This window comes from Parambassis ranga, chromosome 19, assembly GCF_900634625.1.
Source record: "Parambassis ranga chromosome 19, fParRan2.1, whole genome shotgun sequence".
Taxonomy (NCBI): domain Eukaryota; kingdom Metazoa; phylum Chordata; class Actinopteri; family Ambassidae; genus Parambassis; species Parambassis ranga.
This window is the reverse complement of record NC_041039.1, coordinates 6,831,907-6,850,451: the sequence shown is the minus strand read 5'-3', so window position 1 is coordinate 6,850,451 and position 18,545 is coordinate 6,831,907. Positions and strand designations below refer to the sequence as shown.

Below are 18,545 nucleotides of genomic sequence, written 5' to 3'. Positions count from 1 at the left end.
TCTGAGGGGGACTCCTTCCTTGTGTATCTTGGGGAGTCCATACAGGCGTGGAGTGGCTTCCCCAGGATACAGTCGAAAATAGAGCTTGCGGTTAATGATTTGGTCCTTCTCCAGTTTTTGTAGGTAGCTGACTAGTTTCTTCTTGTAGTTTCCGGTGGGGTCCCTCTTCAGTGTCTCATGTGTGGCTGTGTCACTGAGGAGTTCTGTCACTTTGGCGTGGTAGTCCTGTGTGTTGAGCACCACTGTGCATCTTCCTTTGTCTGCTGATAAGATGGTGATGTCCCGGTCCTTTTGTAGTGCAATCAGGGCCTTCCTTTCATCACTGGAGAGGTTGGATGGCGGTGCTTTAGCAGTGGAGAGTGTGGCTGTGACCTTCAAGCGGAGTTGCTCAGCTTCTGTGTCTGTCAGGTGTTCTTGATGGCTGACTCTGTGGCTGTGATGAGGTCCACCACTGGAATCTGCTCTGGCGAGATGGCAAAGTTGAGTCCTTTGGCCAACACGTCTTTTTCCGGCTGGCTCAGTTGTCTGTCTGAAGGGTTCTTTACCCATTTGTCCTGGGTGTCCTGCTGTGGCAGTGAGTGGTCTTCCCTCCTCCATGTGTGAAGGTTAGCTGCATTTTTAACAGAGAAAACAGTTTTCAACTTATGGAATTTGCGTTTTTGTCGTTCCTTACCCCTTCCTTATAGGTTTAGATATGTGGATGACACCTGGGTCAAAATCAAGACCAACGAAGTGGAACAGTTCACAGAACACATCAACGCAGTGGATAACAACATCAAGTTCACTCGCGAGGACACCAAGGACAACAATCTGGCCTTCTTGGACTGCACAGTACATATTGAGGAGGACAGGAGCCTCAATGTGGAAGTGTACAGGAAACATGTTGATGAAGATTCTCAGTCATCCAGGTCATCATACGTAGAGAAGATTGAAGCAAGGCGTCTGGACTTGTAGAGTTTTCTAGAAGACGTTTCGCTGCTCATCCAAGCAGCTTCATCAGTTCTAACTGTTTGGTGGGGAAACATGGTTTATATGTGGTTACAGACCTATGTGGGTGGGTCTGGGTAAAACTTTAAAAAACTTACAAACAATAGCACTAAATGTTTCCATACTTACCTGTGATGTTCTGGCTGACTGGGCCAGGTGTGTCTAACGACTGGCTAACGACTATGAAACTGCCGGAGGGGGACTGGTTGACAGCCCTTTGTTCTTACTGTGAGTATGTGCAAACTTCCTGGGAATGGATGGAATCACTGCATCGTATGTGGTAGAAAGATGATGTCTGAGGCCACCACCTCTGTTAAGGGAAGGTTTTTCCAGCTTAACATAGATGGCTTCCTTGACTCCTCTTTCATACCACCTTTCCTCCCTGTCTAAAATGTGAACGTTGTTGTCCTCAAAGGAGTGTCCTTTGTCTTTGAGGTGGAGGTGAACAGCTGAGTCTTGTCCTGAGGAGGTGGCTCTCCTGTGCTGAGCCATTCTTCTGTGGAGTGGTTGTTTAGTTTCTCCAATGTACAGATCAGAGCATTCCTCACTGCACTGGACTGCATATATCACATTGCTGTGTTTCTCCCTGGGAATCTTATCCTTCGGGTGAACCAGTCTCTGTCTCAGTGTTGTCATAGGTTTGAAATGGACCGGGATGTCATGGTTGTTGAAGATCCTGCGGAGTTTCTCTGATACTCCTGACACATATGGAATGGAGATGTTCTTTCTCCGCCTGGTGTTGTCCTTCTTCTTGTTGTTGGGGGGTCTTGTTTTTGTGGCTTTGATGAGTGCCCACTTCGGGTAGCCACATGTTTGCAGGGCCTTCCTGATGTGGTGTTGCTCCTTCTTCTTCCCCTCTGAGCTGGTGGGTACAGTTTGTGCTCTGTGCTGCAGGGTCCTGATGACTCCCAGTTTGTGTTCCAGTGGGTGGTGTGAATCAAACAACAGGTACTGGTCCGTGTGTGTGGGTTTCCTGTACACTTCCACATTGAGGCTCCTGTCCTCCTCAATATGTACTGTGCAGTCCAAGAAGGCCAGATTGTTGTCCTTGGTGTCCTCGCGAGTGAACTTGATGTTGTTATCCACTGCGTTGATGTGTTCTGTGAACCGTTCCACTTCGTTGGTCTTGATTTTGACCCAGGTGTCATCCACATATCTAAACCTATAAGGAAGGGGTAAGGAACGACAAAAACGCAAATTCCATAAGTTGAAAACTGTTTTCTCTGTTAAAAATGCAGCTAACCTTCACACATGGAGGAGGGAAGACCACTCACTGCCACAGCAGGACACCCAGGACAAATGGGTAAAGAACCTTTCAGACAGACAACTGAGCCAGCCGGAAAAAGACGTGTTGGCCAAAGGACTCAACTTTGCCATCTCGCCAGAGCAGATTCCAGTGGTGGACCTCATCACAGCCACAGAGTCAGCCATCAAGAACAACAACCTGACAGACACAGAAGCTGAGCAACTCCGCTTGAAGGTCACAGCCACACTCTCCACTGCCAAAGCACCGCCATCCAACCTCTCCAGTGATGAAAGGAAGGCCCTGATTGCACTACAAAAGGACCGGGACATCACCATCTTATCAGCAGACAAAGGAAGATGCACAGTGGTGCTCAACACACAGGACTACCACGCCAAAGTGACAGAACTCCTCAGTGACACAGCCACATATGAGACACTGAAGAGGGACCCCACCGGAAACTACAAGAAGAAACTAGTCAGCTACCTACAAAAACTGGAGAAGGACCAAATCATCAACCGCAAGCTCTATTTTCGACTGTATCCTGGGGAAGCCACTCCACGCCTGTATGGACTCCCCAAGATACACAAGGAAGGAGTCCCCCTCAGACCCATCGTCAGCAGCACAAACTCAGTCACATACAACGTGGCTAAGCACTTGGCTGAACTCCTGACACCACTGGTAGGTGACACACCACATCACATTCACAACTCGCAGGACTTTGTGAACAAGGTGGAGAAGATCCAAATGGACCCAGATGACACCATGGTCTCATTTGATGTCACCTCCTTGTTCACCTGCATCCCTACATCAGAAGCCACAGAGATGGTAAGGACTTGCCTCACACAAGACAGCACACTCAAGGAGAGAACCAACCTAACACCAGACCACATCTGTGACCTACTGGACCTCTGCCTGACCACCACTTATTTCCAGTACAATGGGAACTTTTACAGACAGAAGCACGGCTGTGCGATGGGATCACCTGTGTCTCCTATTGTGGCCAACCTCTACATGGAAGAAGTGGAGAGAAGAGCCCTGAGTTCCTATCCTGGAACCACCCCCACCCACTGGTTTAGATATGTGGATGACACCTGGGTCAAAATCAAGACCAACGAAGTGGAACGGTTCACAGAACACATCAACGCAGTGGATAACAACATCAAGTTCACTCGCGAGGACACCAAGGACAACAATCTGGCCTTCTTGGACTGCACAGTACATATTGAGGAGGACAGGAGCCTCAATGTGGAAGTGTACAGGAAACCCACACACACGGACCAGTACCTGTTGTTTGATTCACACCACCCACTGGAACACAAACTGGGAGTCATCAGGACCCTGCAGCACAGAGCACAAACTGTACCCACCAGCTCAGAGGGGAAGAAGAAGGAGCAACACCACATCAGGAAGGCCCTGCAAACATGTGGCTACCCGAAGTGGGCACTCATCAAAGCCACAAAAACAAGACCCCCCAACAACAAGAAGAAGGACAACACCAGGCGGAGAAAGAACATCTCCATTCCATATGTGTCAGGAGTATCAGAGAAACTCCGCAGGATCTTCAACAACCATGACATCCCGGTCCATTTCAAACCTATGACAACACTGAGACAGAGACTGGTTCACCCGAAGGATAAGATTCCCAGGGAGAAACACAGCAATGTGATATATGCAGTCCAGTGCAGTGAGGAATGCTCTGATCTGTACATTGGAGAAACTAAACAACCACTCCACAGAAGAATGGCTCAGCACAGGAGAGCCACCTCCTCAGGACAAGACTCAGCTGTTCACCTCCACCTCAAAGACAAAGGACACTCCTTTGAGGACAACAACGTTCACATTTTAGACAGGGAGGAAAGGTGGTATGAAAGAGGAGTCAAGGAAGCCATCTATGTTAAGCTGGAAAAACCTTCCCTTAACAGAGGTGGTGGCCTCAGACATCATCTTTCTACCACATACAATGCAGTGATTCCATCCATTCCCAGGAAGTTTGCACATACTCACAGTAAGAACAAAGGGCTGTCAACCAGTCCCCCTCCGGCAGTTTCATAGTCGTTAGCCAGTCGTTAGACACACCTGGCCCAGTCAGCCAGAACATCACAGGTAAGTATGGAAACATTTAGTGCTATTGTTTGTAAGTTTTTTAAAGTTTTACCCAGACCCACCCACATAGGTCTGTAACCACATATAAACCATGTTTCCCCACCAAACAGTTAGAACTGATGAAGCTGCTTGGATGAGCAGCGAAACGTCTTCTAGAAAACTCTACAAGTCCAGACGCCTTGCTTCAATCTTCTCTACGTATGATGACCTGGATGACTGAGAATCTTCATCAACATGCGTCCAGCTTGTCTGACTATGGACTGAAGAGGCGTTAAGGGGTGTGTCGGGAGGCTTGGCAAGTTCTCTCTTTCAGAAGAAATGTGCATAGGGGTGTGAATATTAGTTGCTTCAGGGGCCTCTGTATCTTGAAACACTGAATTTGATTGTACTGGTCTGGATCAGACATAATTATAAAGATCCCCTGATCAGGCAGGAACTTATGAAAATGAATGACTGTCGTGCCCCACGTTGGGCGCCATTTCTGTAGCGTTACGGGGAGCCCAAAGGAAACTTATCAAAATTCAAATTAAGTTGGGCACCAGACAAAATTTAGTTTGTCACTTTTAAGTTACTAGATTACCTTTTAGCCCCACACTACAAACAAATTTAACAAAAAAGACGGACTCAGAAATGCTGTGAACAAGTCATTATTTTCAATTTAACAAATATAAAGTAAATAAGTCAAAATCTGACTCCAAATTAAATTATAAACTAAGGGAGAGTCCAAACAGGATCAAGAGATTCAGTTCCATAAAAATAAAATTTCAGCAGTCTCTGTCAAAGGAAATCCAAACTAAGGTTCTAAGGGGGGGTCAGGGAGATCACAGAGGTGAGGAGAGATCAGGCTGCAACACAAAGTCTTCTCACATGTCCTAGAAAGCCACCACCACTCCACTTGCACATCCACTGCATTATTACTTTCCTTTTTGATTGTCGAAGAGCACTTAGGTTGTTGCACCTGCTCTCCTGTGTCTTTGAGCCATGCTGTGGCGGTGATTTTGGGCAGTTGGTGTTGGTTTTGACCTCCTCTTCTTATGCACTTTGTTTTCTGGCTTTTCTCCCTCTGTCCTCTGCTCCCAGTCTCTCCTGCTGCTGCCACACACTCACACAGGTGCACTCAGGTCCTGCTCCTCAGCCTCTCTTCTTGGCCACACCCCCCACCCTCTCAAAAGGAGCAGTGCTGCTACAGTTTACATCAGATCCTAAATATTGATGTATCTGGGTTGCCATGGTAGCATGATGTGCACCTGTCTTCCTTCTTCCACAAGGTAAGTCAACAGTGTTCAACTTTCCAGTGCGACATGAGGACATATAATTCAATAACAACAACAGAATTTGCCAGTAAAATGTGTACTGACGATTTCAGTATGACTCCATAAAAAACTTTATTTTGCAGAGGTCAGCACAAAAGGTGTTTCTACACACAGAATGTTTCACAGCTGAACTCCACGTCACATCTGGGGCAACAGCGCAGGTGAAGAAGGTCTACTGCTGAAAGAAACACACAACTGTTAGACAAACATAGGAGCAATATTTCTCTGTCTACTGCTACAAATGCTAACACTACTATTACTACTGTTCTCACCTTGGCCTTCTGGTTCTGAACAGGCTGGTAGAGCTTAAATTCTGCTGAGAGCTCATCCACAGAGTACAGTCTGTCTGAGAAAAACACCCTCCTTATACAACAGTTGGCATGAATCTAAGAAGAACATATGTGAAATATAAGCAAAAGGGAAAACAAATACAACCTTTAACATTTTTTGTAGAGATAATCGAATTGTCCTATCACTAACCTGTACACGCAGTGTCTCAGTATAATTGGTTCTAAAAGCTCTCCTGGTAAAGTCGGATAGGTCGAACTGAATCTGGTTCCAGCCGTCATCGAGCCTCAGGGGCATGGTGCAGATAAAAGGCTTCACTTGTGTAGTGCTTTGATAGTTACTTGCCCGAAAACGCCGGCGAACATTTTTATCATCTAACACCTAATGGTTGAGAAGAGAGGAATACAGATAAGCATGATTCCAAGTTTTACTATGTGACAGAAGATGTGAGACATATTCATACCTGAACTTCAAAAGTTAAATACTTCTCCAGGTTCTTAATGATCATTACCAAAAAAGGAAGTTTGATGCCCAGTGTTTTTTGGGGGTCCGCAGGGCATGTAATATAGGTGGTACTGTAGGGAGTAGATGGTTGGACAACGGTTAGAAAGGCTGGATAAGCTAACCTTAAAGTATTAATGAATAAGGAATGAGGCAAACTCACCTGACATTTGCTCCCACAACCTCCAACACTGCTGAGTGTATGTCAGCATCCGTAACCCTCTTAATGTGGCCATTTCTCACCTGAGAACACGAGTATTGTTTTGTATAAAGAAATCCAGGCATTTCTTACGAGCAAAACTGAGCTGCCACCATTGTTCAGTTTTCTACACATTACATATTCAGCAGTTTCAGTACAGAGGATGTTGTACCCCCCAGAGTTTAACATGCCTGGGACAAATTTAGGCTACTGAGAATGAAGAGGGTACACTACCTGTACTGGTGTATATGTCTTATCCGTTTTTTTGAAAACGCAGTTGTGTTAATGGCGAATACTAAAAAGACTACATTTTATCTTTGAGACCTGGTTTTGTCAGAGTAACGTATACATTTCCACATTTATTAGCATCACACGTCTATTAATTTCCAGTTGGCTCATGTTCATGCACTTATTTTGCAACTATTAACGGGCAAAAGCGCTATCACGCACAACCTGTAGTAAACATTTTGAGCACCTGACGCAAAACACATTACAACTGAAGTGAAAAAAAAAAAATACAAATTGTTCTTCGATAAACACGTAAACGCACAATGCTAGCTGACATTAGCACGATTAGGTAAAGAAACTTATCTAGTTTTGGTAAATAGCATTAATTCTGTTAGCCTTTACCTTTTTGTCCCATATCTGCAGTGGTTTACTGCCGATGCTGTATAAAATGGACAAAAATCCACTCTGAAATGTGTTCTTAAACATCTCTGAAATCACCACACACTTGTTGTGAGTTTTAGTTTATCGTTGCTACACAACGAACAGAACCCTAAAGAGAGAGGCACTGTGTTTAGTGTCAACTGTAACCACGGTAACCACTATGTACTGCACTTGTCTTTCGTAAATTATCTTCACCTGCAAACCCATTTTTTTTTCTAATTTTAGTTTCACTGTTTTGTTTGTTTTAATCAGAATTATAAATAATTTATAAATAAAATAAATAAATAATTATAAAAGGATTCGGGCCTATCCAGATGTGTTTTTTCTGAGTGTGAACACCTCGAATCCGGCAGTATCCAGTTTGATTTCAATCCGGCTAGATCCACCCATGAGAGGTGGATCTAGCCGGATTGGCTTAAATGTGGCTCAGGTGTGAACGCAAATGTGGCTAGCGAATCCGGCTAGCGGCATGCTACTTCCGGAAAGTGGAGCATCTTATGCATAACACAAGCTGTTTGCTGCCGCACAAGCATCACGCTCCTTAATTTGGATTGCACTCCTGCTCCAATCCCTCTCAAACATTGTACACACGTAACATAGTTACACGATGTAGTGATAGCTACGCTAACATGCTAACGCTACTTTAAAAAGGCTACTTGGTCGCAAAATAACACTCTCGTGTCACACCATGCTAGCTACAGGGCTTACCCATGCGTTTGACTGATGCATTACTATACAGCTACATTCAAACTTACAGCGCGGTGAATAATAATCAGGGGTGGGCAAACTACGGCCCGCGGGCCACATACGGCCCGTTTGCCTTCTTCATGCGGCCCGCCAAAGATTGGAACAGAATTGCTCAAATCAAATATCATAATTGTGACAACATTCATTTGACCTTTTCCTGTAATACCTGGCATTCCACCAGGTGGCGCATTAGGCGCAGCGATACATTGACTTGATTTTGAGGTGCCTGGGCTGCTCTCTGTTATTACTCTGCTACTGTTCTGAACCCATCTGAAGCAATGAGTGGGCCAAAGAAAAGAAAAGTCGACAGTGAGTGTCGAGTGTTTAATAAGGAATGGACAACTAAATACTTTTTCACTGAAGTCCGGTCAAAGGCTGTATGTCTTATTTGTCAAGAAACCGTTGCGAAACCAAGCATGCTAATTATGCTAACAACCAGTCAACCCAAGAAAGGGAAGCTATCGCACAGAGATTGACAGCTAGTTTGCAGGCTCAGCAAAACACCTTTACCCGACAAACTGCCATCCAAGAATCAAGCACGAAGGCAAGTTATTTACTGGCATTCAAATTGGCAAAGACCAGTAAGCCTTTCTCCGAAGGAGAGTTCCTCAGAGAGTGCATGATAGAGGCAGCAGCTATTTTGTGTCCTGAGAGCAAGAACAAATTTGAAAAAATAAGCTTATCACGCAGGACAGTGACTCGCCGTGTTGAGCTATTTGATGAAGATTTAGCTAGCAAGCTAAACAAACAAGCGGAGTCATTTACATTATATTCTTTGGCACTGGACGAAAGTAATGACATAAAGGACACCGCTCAGCTTTTAATTTTTATCAGAGGGATTAATGACCATTTTGAGATAGAGGCACAAGCTACCTTGGAGTACGCTCGTCAACGTTACCACAGATGGATCGCCAAATCTGACTGGAAAAAATGTCGGATTGCTCAAAAGAATCCAGGACCAGGTGAAAGAGGACAACCCTGAGCAGGAAGTAGTTTTCTTACACTGCATAATACACCAGGAAGCACTGTGTAAATCTGTTTTGCAGCTTGACCACGTAGTGAAGCCAGTTGTAAAACCGGTAAACTTTATTCGAAACTGACGCCGATCACCAGGACTTGCTTTACTACTCCAATGTTCGCTGGTTAAGTTTGGGGAAAGTGTGTCAACGAGTGTGGGAGCTCAAACAGGAGATTATCTCATTTTTGGAGCTACTTGAGAAAGCTGACGATTTTCCTGAGCTCAGTGACACAGATTGACTTTGTGATTTAGCGTTTGCTGTAGACATACTGATGTACATGAACGAGCTGAATGTAAAGCTACAAGGGAAAGACCAGTTTGTGCATGATATGTAAACAAACGTCAGAGCCTTCAAAACCAAGCTCGCCTTATTCTCAAAACAAATGTCAAACAAGTCATTCACTCCTTTCTCCACACTGGCGACCCTGAAAGAGGCCCCTCGACATGTGAAAAAATACAGGAAATCACTGGATGACCTGCATGGAGAATTCTGCCGTCGGTTATCTGATTTTGAAAAAATTGACACTTCACTTCAGCTGGTGTCATGTCCCTTCACACAAGATCCTGAAACAGCACCAGAAGAGTTGCAGTTGGAACTGATTGATCTCCAATGTGACATTGTCATGAAGGAGAAGTTCAACTCTGTTAAACTGGATGAGTTTTATGCTTCATTGATGTGCAGCAAAATTTCCAAACATCCAGAAGATAGCACAGAGGATGTTGGTATTGTTTGGCTCTACATATGTGTGTGAACAGACTTTTAGTGTGATGAACACCAACAAAGCACCCCACAGATCCCAGTTGAGTGATGAACACCTCAGATCTGTTCTGAGAATTGCCACAACAAAACTGACACCAGACTTTGATGCACTGGCAAAAATGGGTGATCAGCAACACTGTTCTCACTAAAAGTTCATGTAAGTAATAACACTGTAATGCCTTTTTATGTTTATGTTTGATATGTGTGCAAAATTTTAAAAGTCAATGTGGCCCCTGAGCGAAAAAGTTCTACATCAATACAATGGTCTTACCTGTCGAAAGATGGATGACTGCAGCTCTTGCAGAGTGAGGATGTCTGCGCAAAATGCAGTGGGCAGAAACAGGGTGGAAGTTAAAGTGATTGAAACCAAATAGCTCCCTATGAGTAAAATCCATCAATTTTCTGCATTTTTTGCATTCCTGATCAAATCCAATTAACCTCTACTCAGTGTATCAGAGCTAATTTTACTCGATCAAGGAGAATAAATTAATAAAATATGAGATAGCTAGGCTCCAGCCCCCTTGACCTTGTACTACAGGACAAAGAGATTCCAAAAATGGATGGATGGATGGATGTATGGCAGCACCACTACTCCTGTGACATCATGACAAATGAAACACCAAAAGCAGAAAAGACTTTTTCAGTGATCAGTTTAACTCTATTCCTCATTGCTGCCTAAACCCAGTCTGCCATTTCTTTATCCAGTTGTCGTAATGTTTCTTCCTCACTCTCCACTCTAGCTTTCAGGTCCTCAAACTTCCCTTGAAATTACCTCTGTTAGCTGAGACCAAGCTGTTGGTTATTGGTTGGTTAGCTGTTGGTATGTGCCATGTAAAACCACCTTTCCATTAGATTACAGCATTATGGTGCCCTCAGAAGAGGTTTTGGTGTAGAACCGAGGTCTGAAAGGAGCCAGGAAACTCTCTGATTAACATGTTTTCCATGCTTCTGAATTGTTTTCTAATTTAATACATTCCATTGAAAAATTGTTTTACAATGTATGGCATTCATATACGGTTTGTTTTACACACACTGATGGCCGTTCCAAACTTTTACCAGTGATTATAAGACAACTACTGTTACATTTCAATATACAACATCCAAAGACGAGGTTATTCTAACTAACCTTACTTCACTTAGGGTTAACTGACAAAGGGTGTGGGAAGCAAGGGAGACACAAGGAGCTTTTCTTGGTAGCCATTTTTATTCTATGCTCTCCCATCAGCCACAGCACAACAGGTGACGTGACATTTTCATTTGTGCTTATATTGTAATATTCAATATTACAGACATATACAATGGCTCATATCACACTGGTGACTAGTAAGACTAGTCACTCATAAGAAAATATGTAAAGAAACATTCTAAGGAAGGAATATTGAAAATTCCTTCACAAATATTACTCTCCTCTGTTGTTTGCAGGCTAATCTCCTGTTTCAGAATCAGAATCTTCAAGTCTTATGTCATCGACGTGTCTCTGTAATGTTCTCATTTCCATTTGTTCTCTCAGTATATTAAAGTTCTGGTCAAATTCTTGAAGGTTTTCAAATTTACCTTGAATCACAATCTTTCCCTTGGGATATATGCATATATATGGGGGACCTTTTCATCAGGGAGCTCTGTCTTTTCATCAGGGACTTTGTCTTCCAGCACATGGGTAATGGTCCAAGGATATTCATCATGTATCACAGCTCTCCAGTTGTCTTGAAACCGGGTAAAGAAAATCAGGTTGCATATTGACGGATTTTTTTTTCTGTCACAATAGAGGACATCTGGATTACCCTTAAGGGTTTGTTCTTTGAAGGCTTTTTTTTCATCTGTTGTCGATCCTTCAGGATAATCAAAATCTCTAGCATGCATCTGTGATAAAGGATAAAAGGAATACTTTTTGTAAGATAAACTATCAGGCTATGAACTATACAATCAAATTAGTCTGCAATAAATCTGATCTGACCTGTGCCCTACCATTGTATTTCTCTTGGGCTTGTGATGCTTGGCTTTGAGGAATTCTTTTACAGCAGAAAGTCTCTTTCTGTGAAGTGGATCCTGCAAAAAGGTCTGTAAAGAGTAAAGCAATGAACAAGTGTCACAGCAAGGATTAATAAAATCCTTATTTACCAGTAACAAGGTTGGTAATATATTTTTAATAGGAAAAATTAAAAAATAAAGCAGATGCTTAGTGTTTTGATCTGAATTGCTGAAAACATACAATTTTGAGTTTGAAGGGCATCCCCCTTTCAAATAATTATTATTAATAATAATAATAATAATAATAATACTACTGTCTTCGCTGAATCTGTGTGGCTGATCAGTTGACAGTATCAGTAGTACTACTTTCCCTGCAGGGGAAGAACAAGAATGAAACCAAATCACATACCAAAGAGAGGTGGATGCCACATTTTCTGCCGCAGAACAATGATAAGTTGATGCCAGGGTGGAGGGCCTCAAGCACCAATCACTGCTTAGCTTTCTCTTTAATACAGATTTAATTTAATAAGGCAGTTGTTTGGAAACATGCTGCACTGCTGGATAAACCTGTGCTACCATGCCAAAGTCTTAAAGGTGAATGGAAGAGCAGTCTGTTTAGTTTAGTTTAACATCCATCCATCCATCTATCTTCTACCGCTTATCCGGGGCCGGGTCGCGGGGGCAGCAGTCTAAGCAAGGACACCCAGACTTCCCTCTCACTGGACACTTCCTCCAGCTCTTCTGGGGGAATCTTGAGGCGTTCCCAGGCCAGCCGATGAGACATAGTTCCTCCACCAAGTCCTGGGTCTTCCCCGGGGTCTTTTCCCAGTGGGACATGCCCAGAACACATCCCCAGGGAGGCGTCCAGGAGGCATCTAAAACAGATGCCCGAGCCACCTCAGCTGACTCCTCTCAATGTGGAGGAGCAGCGGCTCTACTCCGAGCTCCTCTCGGGTGACCGAGCTTCTCACCCTCACTCTAAAGGAAGCGCCCAGTCACCCTACGAAAGAAACTCATTTTGGCCGCTTGTATTCGTGATCTCATTCTTTTGGTCACTACCTAGCTCATGACCATAGATGAGGGTAGGAACGTAGATTGATGGGTAAATCGAGAGCTTCGCCTTTTGGCTCAGCTCCTTCTTCACCACGACAGACCCGTACAGCAACCGCATTACTGCGGAGGCCACACCGTTTCGCCTGTCAATCTCCCGCTCCATTTTTCCCTCACTCGTGAACGAGACCCCAGGATACACAATCTCCTCCACTTGGGGCAGGATCTCTCCTCCCACCCAGAGAGGACAAGCCACCTTTTTCCAGTCGAGAACCATGGCCTCAGACATGGAGGTGCTGATTCTCATCTCAGCCGCTTCACACTCGGCTGCAAACCGTCCCAGTGCACACTGGAGGTCCTGGCTCGATGAAGCCAACAGGACAACATCATCTGCAAAAAGCAGAGATGAAATCCTGTGGTTCCCGAACCAGACCCCCTCCGGTCCCTCGCTGCGCCTAGAAATTCTGTCCATAAAAATTATGAACAGAACCGGTGACAAAGGGCAGCCCTGCCAGAGTCCAACATGCACCGGGAAAAGGTCTGACTGACCGGCAATGTGAACCAAAATCCTGCTCCCGTCATACAGGGACCTGACAGCCCTTAACAAAGTGCCACAGACCCCATACTCCCCACAAAATGCCATGAGGGACATTTAGTTAAACATGTACAAGTACAATCTGCCAGGCTTCTAATGCCTTATGCAGCCCGAGCCATCCAGGAAGCTATTTTTGTACATCATGCTATGTATGTATTATTTACTGCCTGGCTTAGGGGTTTCTGTGTCATACAGAGGAGCTACATGGTCAGAGGTTTTAGTACCAATGCTGCCTCAACCACACAGGTTAGTGAGCGTCACAGAGGAAAATGCTGGCATCAAAAAAAAGAAGAAAAAAAAGAATTGTCTGATGTTTTGGACATATAGAAAATTCTTCAGGGTTCAAAACAAACTTTCAAGCAGCACTGTATGTGTAGTTTTTCATAGTGGCCGAAGGTGAGAGGTTAAGCAGCATCTCTCTGCTCCAGCCAGCAGCTGCTCATATAAAACCTGTTATGACAGCAGGTAACTGTAAAAGGCAGAATTACGGGCATCTGGTTAACTGTTGAAGTTACCAGCAGTAACACTATAATGAAAGGAAAGGACCTCAAAGTAACTTCACTTAATCTATTGGGGAAATTACATTAAAGATGTTATCTGTTTTTGCGCAGATTTGTAGTCCACAATCAGTAACTGGAGGGTTATGAGGTTGATAATTATTTCAGGTAAACGGTGCAAAGTCCCACAGCTCAGGGGTCTACCTCCCCAAATAAAGTCTTGACACTGTTGTTGGATTTCAACAAAACATTTTAATTCCACTGGTACTGTTTATAAAATCAGCCAGCCTGCTTGACTTAAACATGGTGCATGATTCATGATTGTGTAATTGTGTTGGGATTGTGTGTTATTCAGTGTGGCGTGTGTGTGTTAATGTATGTGTTGTGTAGTGTGTGTGTGTGTGTGTGTGAATGTGAAATTGCTTAATAAGGCAACATGCAGTCATCAGTTTCCATTGGACTCAAAGTGAAAATACACATACACACACACGCGCGCACACACACACACACACACACACACACACACAGACTCTGCTGGCTAAAACTCTTCCATGTCAACACACACACACACATGCATATAACAGTTCACAGAACACATCAACGCAGTGGATAACAACATCAAGTTCACTCGCGAGGACACCAAGGACAACAATCTGGCCTTCTTGGACTGCACAGTACATATTGAGGAGGACAGGAGCCTCAATGTGGAAGTGTACAGGAAACCCACACACACGGACCAGAACCTGTTGTTTGATTCACACCACCCACTGGAACACAAACTGGGAGTCATCAGGACCCTGCAGCACAGAGCACAAACTGTACCCACCAGCTCAGAGGGGAAGAAGAAGGAGCAACACCACATCAGGAAGGCCCTGCAAACATGTGGCTACCCGAAGTGGGCACTCATCAAAGCCACAAAAACAAGACCCCCCAACAACAAGAAGAAGGACAACACCAGGCGGAGAAAGAACATCTCCATTCCATATGTGTCAGGAGTATCAGAGAAACTCCGCAGGATCTTCAACAACCATGATATCCCGGTCCATTTCAAACCTATGACAACACTGAGACAGAGACTGGTTCACCCGAAGGATAAGATTCCCAGGGAGAAACACAGCAATGTGATATATGCAGTCCAGTGCAGTGAGGAATGCTCTGATCTGTACATTGGAGACACTAAACAACCACTCCACAGAAGAATGGCTCAGCACAGGAGAGCCACCTCCTCATGACAAGACTCAGCTGTTCACCTCCACCTCAAAGACAAAGGACACTCCTTTGAGGACAACAACGTTCACATTTTAGACAGGGAGGAAAGGTGGTATGAAAGAGGAGTCAAGGAAGCCATCTATGTTAAGCTGGAAAAACCTTCCCTTAACAGAGGTGGTGGCCTCAGACATCATCTTTCTACCACATACAATGCAGTGATTCCATCCATTCCCAGGAAGTTTACACATACTCACAGTAAGAACAAAGGGCTGTCAATCAGTCCCCCTCCGGCAGTTTCATAGTCGTTAGCCAGTCGTTAGACACACCTGGCCCAGTCAGCCAGAACATCACAGGTAAGTATGGAAACATTTAGTGCTATTGTTTGTAAGTTTTTACCCAGACCCACCCACATAGGTCTGTAACCACATATAAACCATGTTTCCCCACCAAACAGTTAGAACTGATGAAGCTGCTTGGATGAGCAGCGAAACGTCTTCTAGAAAACTCTACAAGTCCAGACGCCTTGCTTCAATCTTCTCTACGTATGATGACCTGGATGACTGAGAATCTTCATCAACATGCGTCCAGCTTGTCTGACTATGGACTGAAGAGGCGTTAAGGGGTGTGTCGGGAGGCTTGGCAAGTTCTCTCTTTCAGAAGAAATGTGCATAGGGGTGTGAATATTAGTTGCTTCAGGGGCCTCTGTATCTTGAAACACTGAATTTGATTGTACTGGGTCTGGATCAGACATAATTATAAAGATCCCCTGATCAGGCAGGAACTTATGAAAATGAATGACTGTCGTGCCCCACGTTGGGCGCCATTTCTGTAGCGTTACGGGGAGCCCAAAGGAAACTTATCAAAATTCAAATTAAGTTGGGCACCAGACAAAATTTAGTTTGTCACTTTTAAGTTACTAGATTACCTTTTAGCCCCACACTACAAACAAATTTAACAAAAAAGACGGACTCAGAAATGCTGTGAACAAGTCATTATTTTCAATTTAACAAATATAAAGTAAATAAGTCAAAATCTGACTCCAAATTAAATTATAAACTAAGGGAGAGTCCAAACAGGACCAAGAGATTCAGTTCCATAAAAATAAAATTTCAGCAGTCTCTGTCAAAGGAAATCCAAACTAAGGTTCTAAGGGGGGGTCAGGGAGATCACAGAGGTGAGGAGAGATCAGGCTGCAACACAAAGTCTTCTCACATGTCCTAGAAAGCCACCACCACTCCACTTGCACATCCACTGCATTATTACTTTCCTTTTTGATTGTCGAAGAGCACTTAGGTTGTTGCACCTGCTCTCCTGTGTCTTTGAGCCATGCTGTGGCGGTGATTTTGGGCAGTTGGTGTTGGTTTTGACCTCCTCTTCTTATGCACTTTGTTTTCTGGCTTTTCTCCCTCTGTCCTCTGCTCCCAGTCTCTCCTGCTGCTGCCACACACTCACACAGGTGCACTCAGGTCCTGCTCCTCAGCCTCTCTCTTCTTGGCCACACCCCCCACCCTCTCAAAAGGAGCAGTGCTGCTACAGTTTACATCAGATCCTAAATATTGATGTATCTGGGTTGCCATGGTAGCATGATGTGCACCTGTCTTCCTTCTTCCACAAGGTAAGTCAACAGTGTTCAACTTTCCAGTGCGACATGAGGACATATAATTCAATAACAACAACAGAATTTGCCAGTAAAATGTGTACTGACAGATACTTCAGTATGACTCCATAAAAAACTTTATTTTGCAGAGGTCAGCACAAAAGGTGTTTCTACACACAGAATGTTTCACAGCTGAACTCCACGTCACATCTGGGGCAACAGCGCAGGTGAAGAAGGTCTACTGCTGAAAGAAACACACAACTGTTAGACAAACATAGGAGCAATATTTCTCTGTCTACTGCTACAAATGCTAACACTACTATTACTACTGTTCTCACCTTGGCCTTCTGGTTCTGAACAGGCTGGTAGAGCTTAAATTCTGCTGGGAGCTCATCCACAGAGTACAGTCTGTCTGAGAAAAACACCCTCCTTATACAACAGTTGGCATGAATCTAAGAAGAACATATGTGAAATATAAGCAAAAGGGAAAACAAATACAACCTTTAACATTTTTTGTAGAGATAATCGAATTGTCCTATCACTAACCTGTACACGCAGTGTCTCAGTATAATTGGTTCTAAAAGCTCTCCTGGTAAAGTCGGATAGGTCGAACTGAATCTGGTTCCAGCCGTCATCGAGCCTCAGGGGCATGGTGCAGATAAAAGGCTTCACTCGTGTAGTGCTTTGATAGTTACTTGCCCGAAAACGCCGGCGAACATTTTTATCATCTAACACCTAATGGTTGAGAAGAGAGGAATACAGATAAGCATGATTCCAAGTTTTACTATGTGACAGAAGATGTGAGACATATTCATACCTGAACTTCAAAAGTTAAATACTTCTCCAGGTTCTTAATGATCATTACCAAAAAAGGAAGTTTGATGCCCAGTGTTTTTTGGGGGTCCGCAGGGCATGTAATATAGGTGGTACTGTAGGGAGTAGATGGTTGGACAACGGTTAGAAAGGCTGGATAAGCTAACCTTAAAGTATTAATGAATAAGGAATGAGGCAAACTCACCTGACATTTGCTCCCACAACCTCCAACACTGCTGAGTGTATGTCAGCATCCGTAACCCTCTTAATGTGGCCATTTCTCACCTGAGAACACGAGTATTGTTTTGTATAAAGAAATCCAGGCATTTCTTACGAGCAAAACTGAGCTGCCACCATTGTTCAGTTTTCTACACATTACATATTCAGCAGTTTCGGTACAGAGGATGTTGTACCCCCCAGAGTTTAACATGCCTGGGACAAATTTAGGCTACTGAGAATGAAGAGGGTACACTACCTGTACTGGTGTATATGTCTTATCCGTTTTTTTGAAAACGCAGTTGTGTTAATGGCGAATACTAAAAAGACTACATTTTATCTTTGAGACCTGGTTTTGTCAGAGTAACGTATACATTTCCACATTTATTAGCATCACACGTCTATTAATTTCCAGTTGGCTCATGTTCATGCACTTATTTTGCAACTATTAACGGGCAAAAGCGCTATCACGCACAACGTGTAGTAAACATTTTGAGCACCTGACGCAAAACACATTACAACTGAAGTGAAAAAAAAAAAATACAAATTGTTCTTCGATAAACACGTAAACGCACAATGCTAGCTGACATTAGCACGATTAGGTAAAGAAACTTATCTAGTTTTGGTAAATAGCATTAATTCTGTTAGCCTTTACCTTTTTGTCCCATATCTGCAGTGGTTTACTGCCGATGCTGTATAAAATGGACAAAAATCCACTCTGAAATGTGTTCTTAAACATCTCTGAAATCACCACACACTTGTTGTGAGT

The 18,545-nt window shown here is 43.8% G+C and overlaps 2 protein-coding genes and 1 long non-coding RNA gene across 3 annotated transcripts; all 3 read right to left on the bottom strand.

Moving 5' to 3' along the window:
• Positions 1–5,821: 5,821 nt before the first annotated feature.
• On the bottom strand, positions 5,822–7,351 carry LOC114451620 (cilia- and flagella-associated protein 20-like). The gene is made up of 6 exons (XM_028430383.1): positions 7,268–7,351; positions 6,602–6,681; positions 6,401–6,512; positions 6,130–6,318; positions 5,913–6,035; positions 5,822–5,827 (listed from the first exon to the last, which is right to left on the bottom strand). The coding sequence occupies exons 1-6, from the start codon at positions 7,349–7,351 to the stop codon at positions 5,822–5,824; spliced, it is 594 nt and encodes a 197-aa protein (XP_028286184.1).
• Positions 7,352–11,447: 4,096 nt separating this feature from the next.
• Positions 11,448–12,155, bottom strand: LOC114452453 (uncharacterized). The gene is made up of 3 exons (XR_003672264.1): positions 12,114–12,155; positions 11,797–11,889; positions 11,448–11,691 (listed from the first exon to the last, which is right to left on the bottom strand). It is a non-coding gene; the product is annotated as an uncharacterized LOC114452453 (long non-coding RNA).
• Positions 12,156–16,957: 4,802 nt separating this feature from the next.
• On the bottom strand, positions 16,958–18,515 carry LOC114452301 (cilia- and flagella-associated protein 20-like). The gene is made up of 6 exons (XM_028431549.1): positions 18,432–18,515; positions 17,766–17,845; positions 17,565–17,676; positions 17,294–17,482; positions 17,086–17,199; positions 16,958–16,991 (listed from the first exon to the last, which is right to left on the bottom strand). The coding sequence occupies exons 1-6, from the start codon at positions 18,513–18,515 to the stop codon at positions 16,986–16,988; spliced, it is 585 nt and encodes a 194-aa protein (XP_028287350.1). The 3' UTR covers positions 16,958–16,985.
• Between the last annotated feature and the right edge of the window lie 30 nt (positions 18,516–18,545).

What these genes read in the sequence shown, in the direction of transcription:
- LOC114451620 (XM_028430383.1), bottom strand. Translation starts at nt 7,351, where the DNA reads ATGTTTAAGAACACATTTCAGAGTGGATTTTTGTCCATTTTATACAGC. An exon ending in GTTGTGGGAGCAAATGTCAG is followed by an intron (nt 6,513 to 6,601) that starts GTGAGTTTGCCT and finishes TACTCCCTACAG; the next exon opens with TACCACCTATATTACATGCC. An exon ending in ATTTAACTTTTGAAGTTCAG is followed by an intron (nt 6,319 to 6,400) that starts GTATGAATATGT and finishes CTCAACCATTAG; the next exon opens with GTGTTAGATGATAAAAATGT.
- LOC114452301 (XM_028431549.1), bottom strand. Translation starts at nt 18,515, where the DNA reads ATGTTTAAGAACACATTTCAGAGTGGATTTTTGTCCATTTTATACAGC. An exon ending in ATTTAACTTTTGAAGTTCAG is followed by an intron (nt 17,483 to 17,564) that starts GTATGAATATGT and finishes CTCAACCATTAG; the next exon opens with GTGTTAGATGATAAAAATGT. An exon ending in CTGAGACACTGCGTGTACAG is followed by an intron (nt 17,200 to 17,293) that starts GTTAGTGATAGG and finishes TGTTCTTCTTAG; the next exon opens with ATTCATGCCAACTGTTGTAT.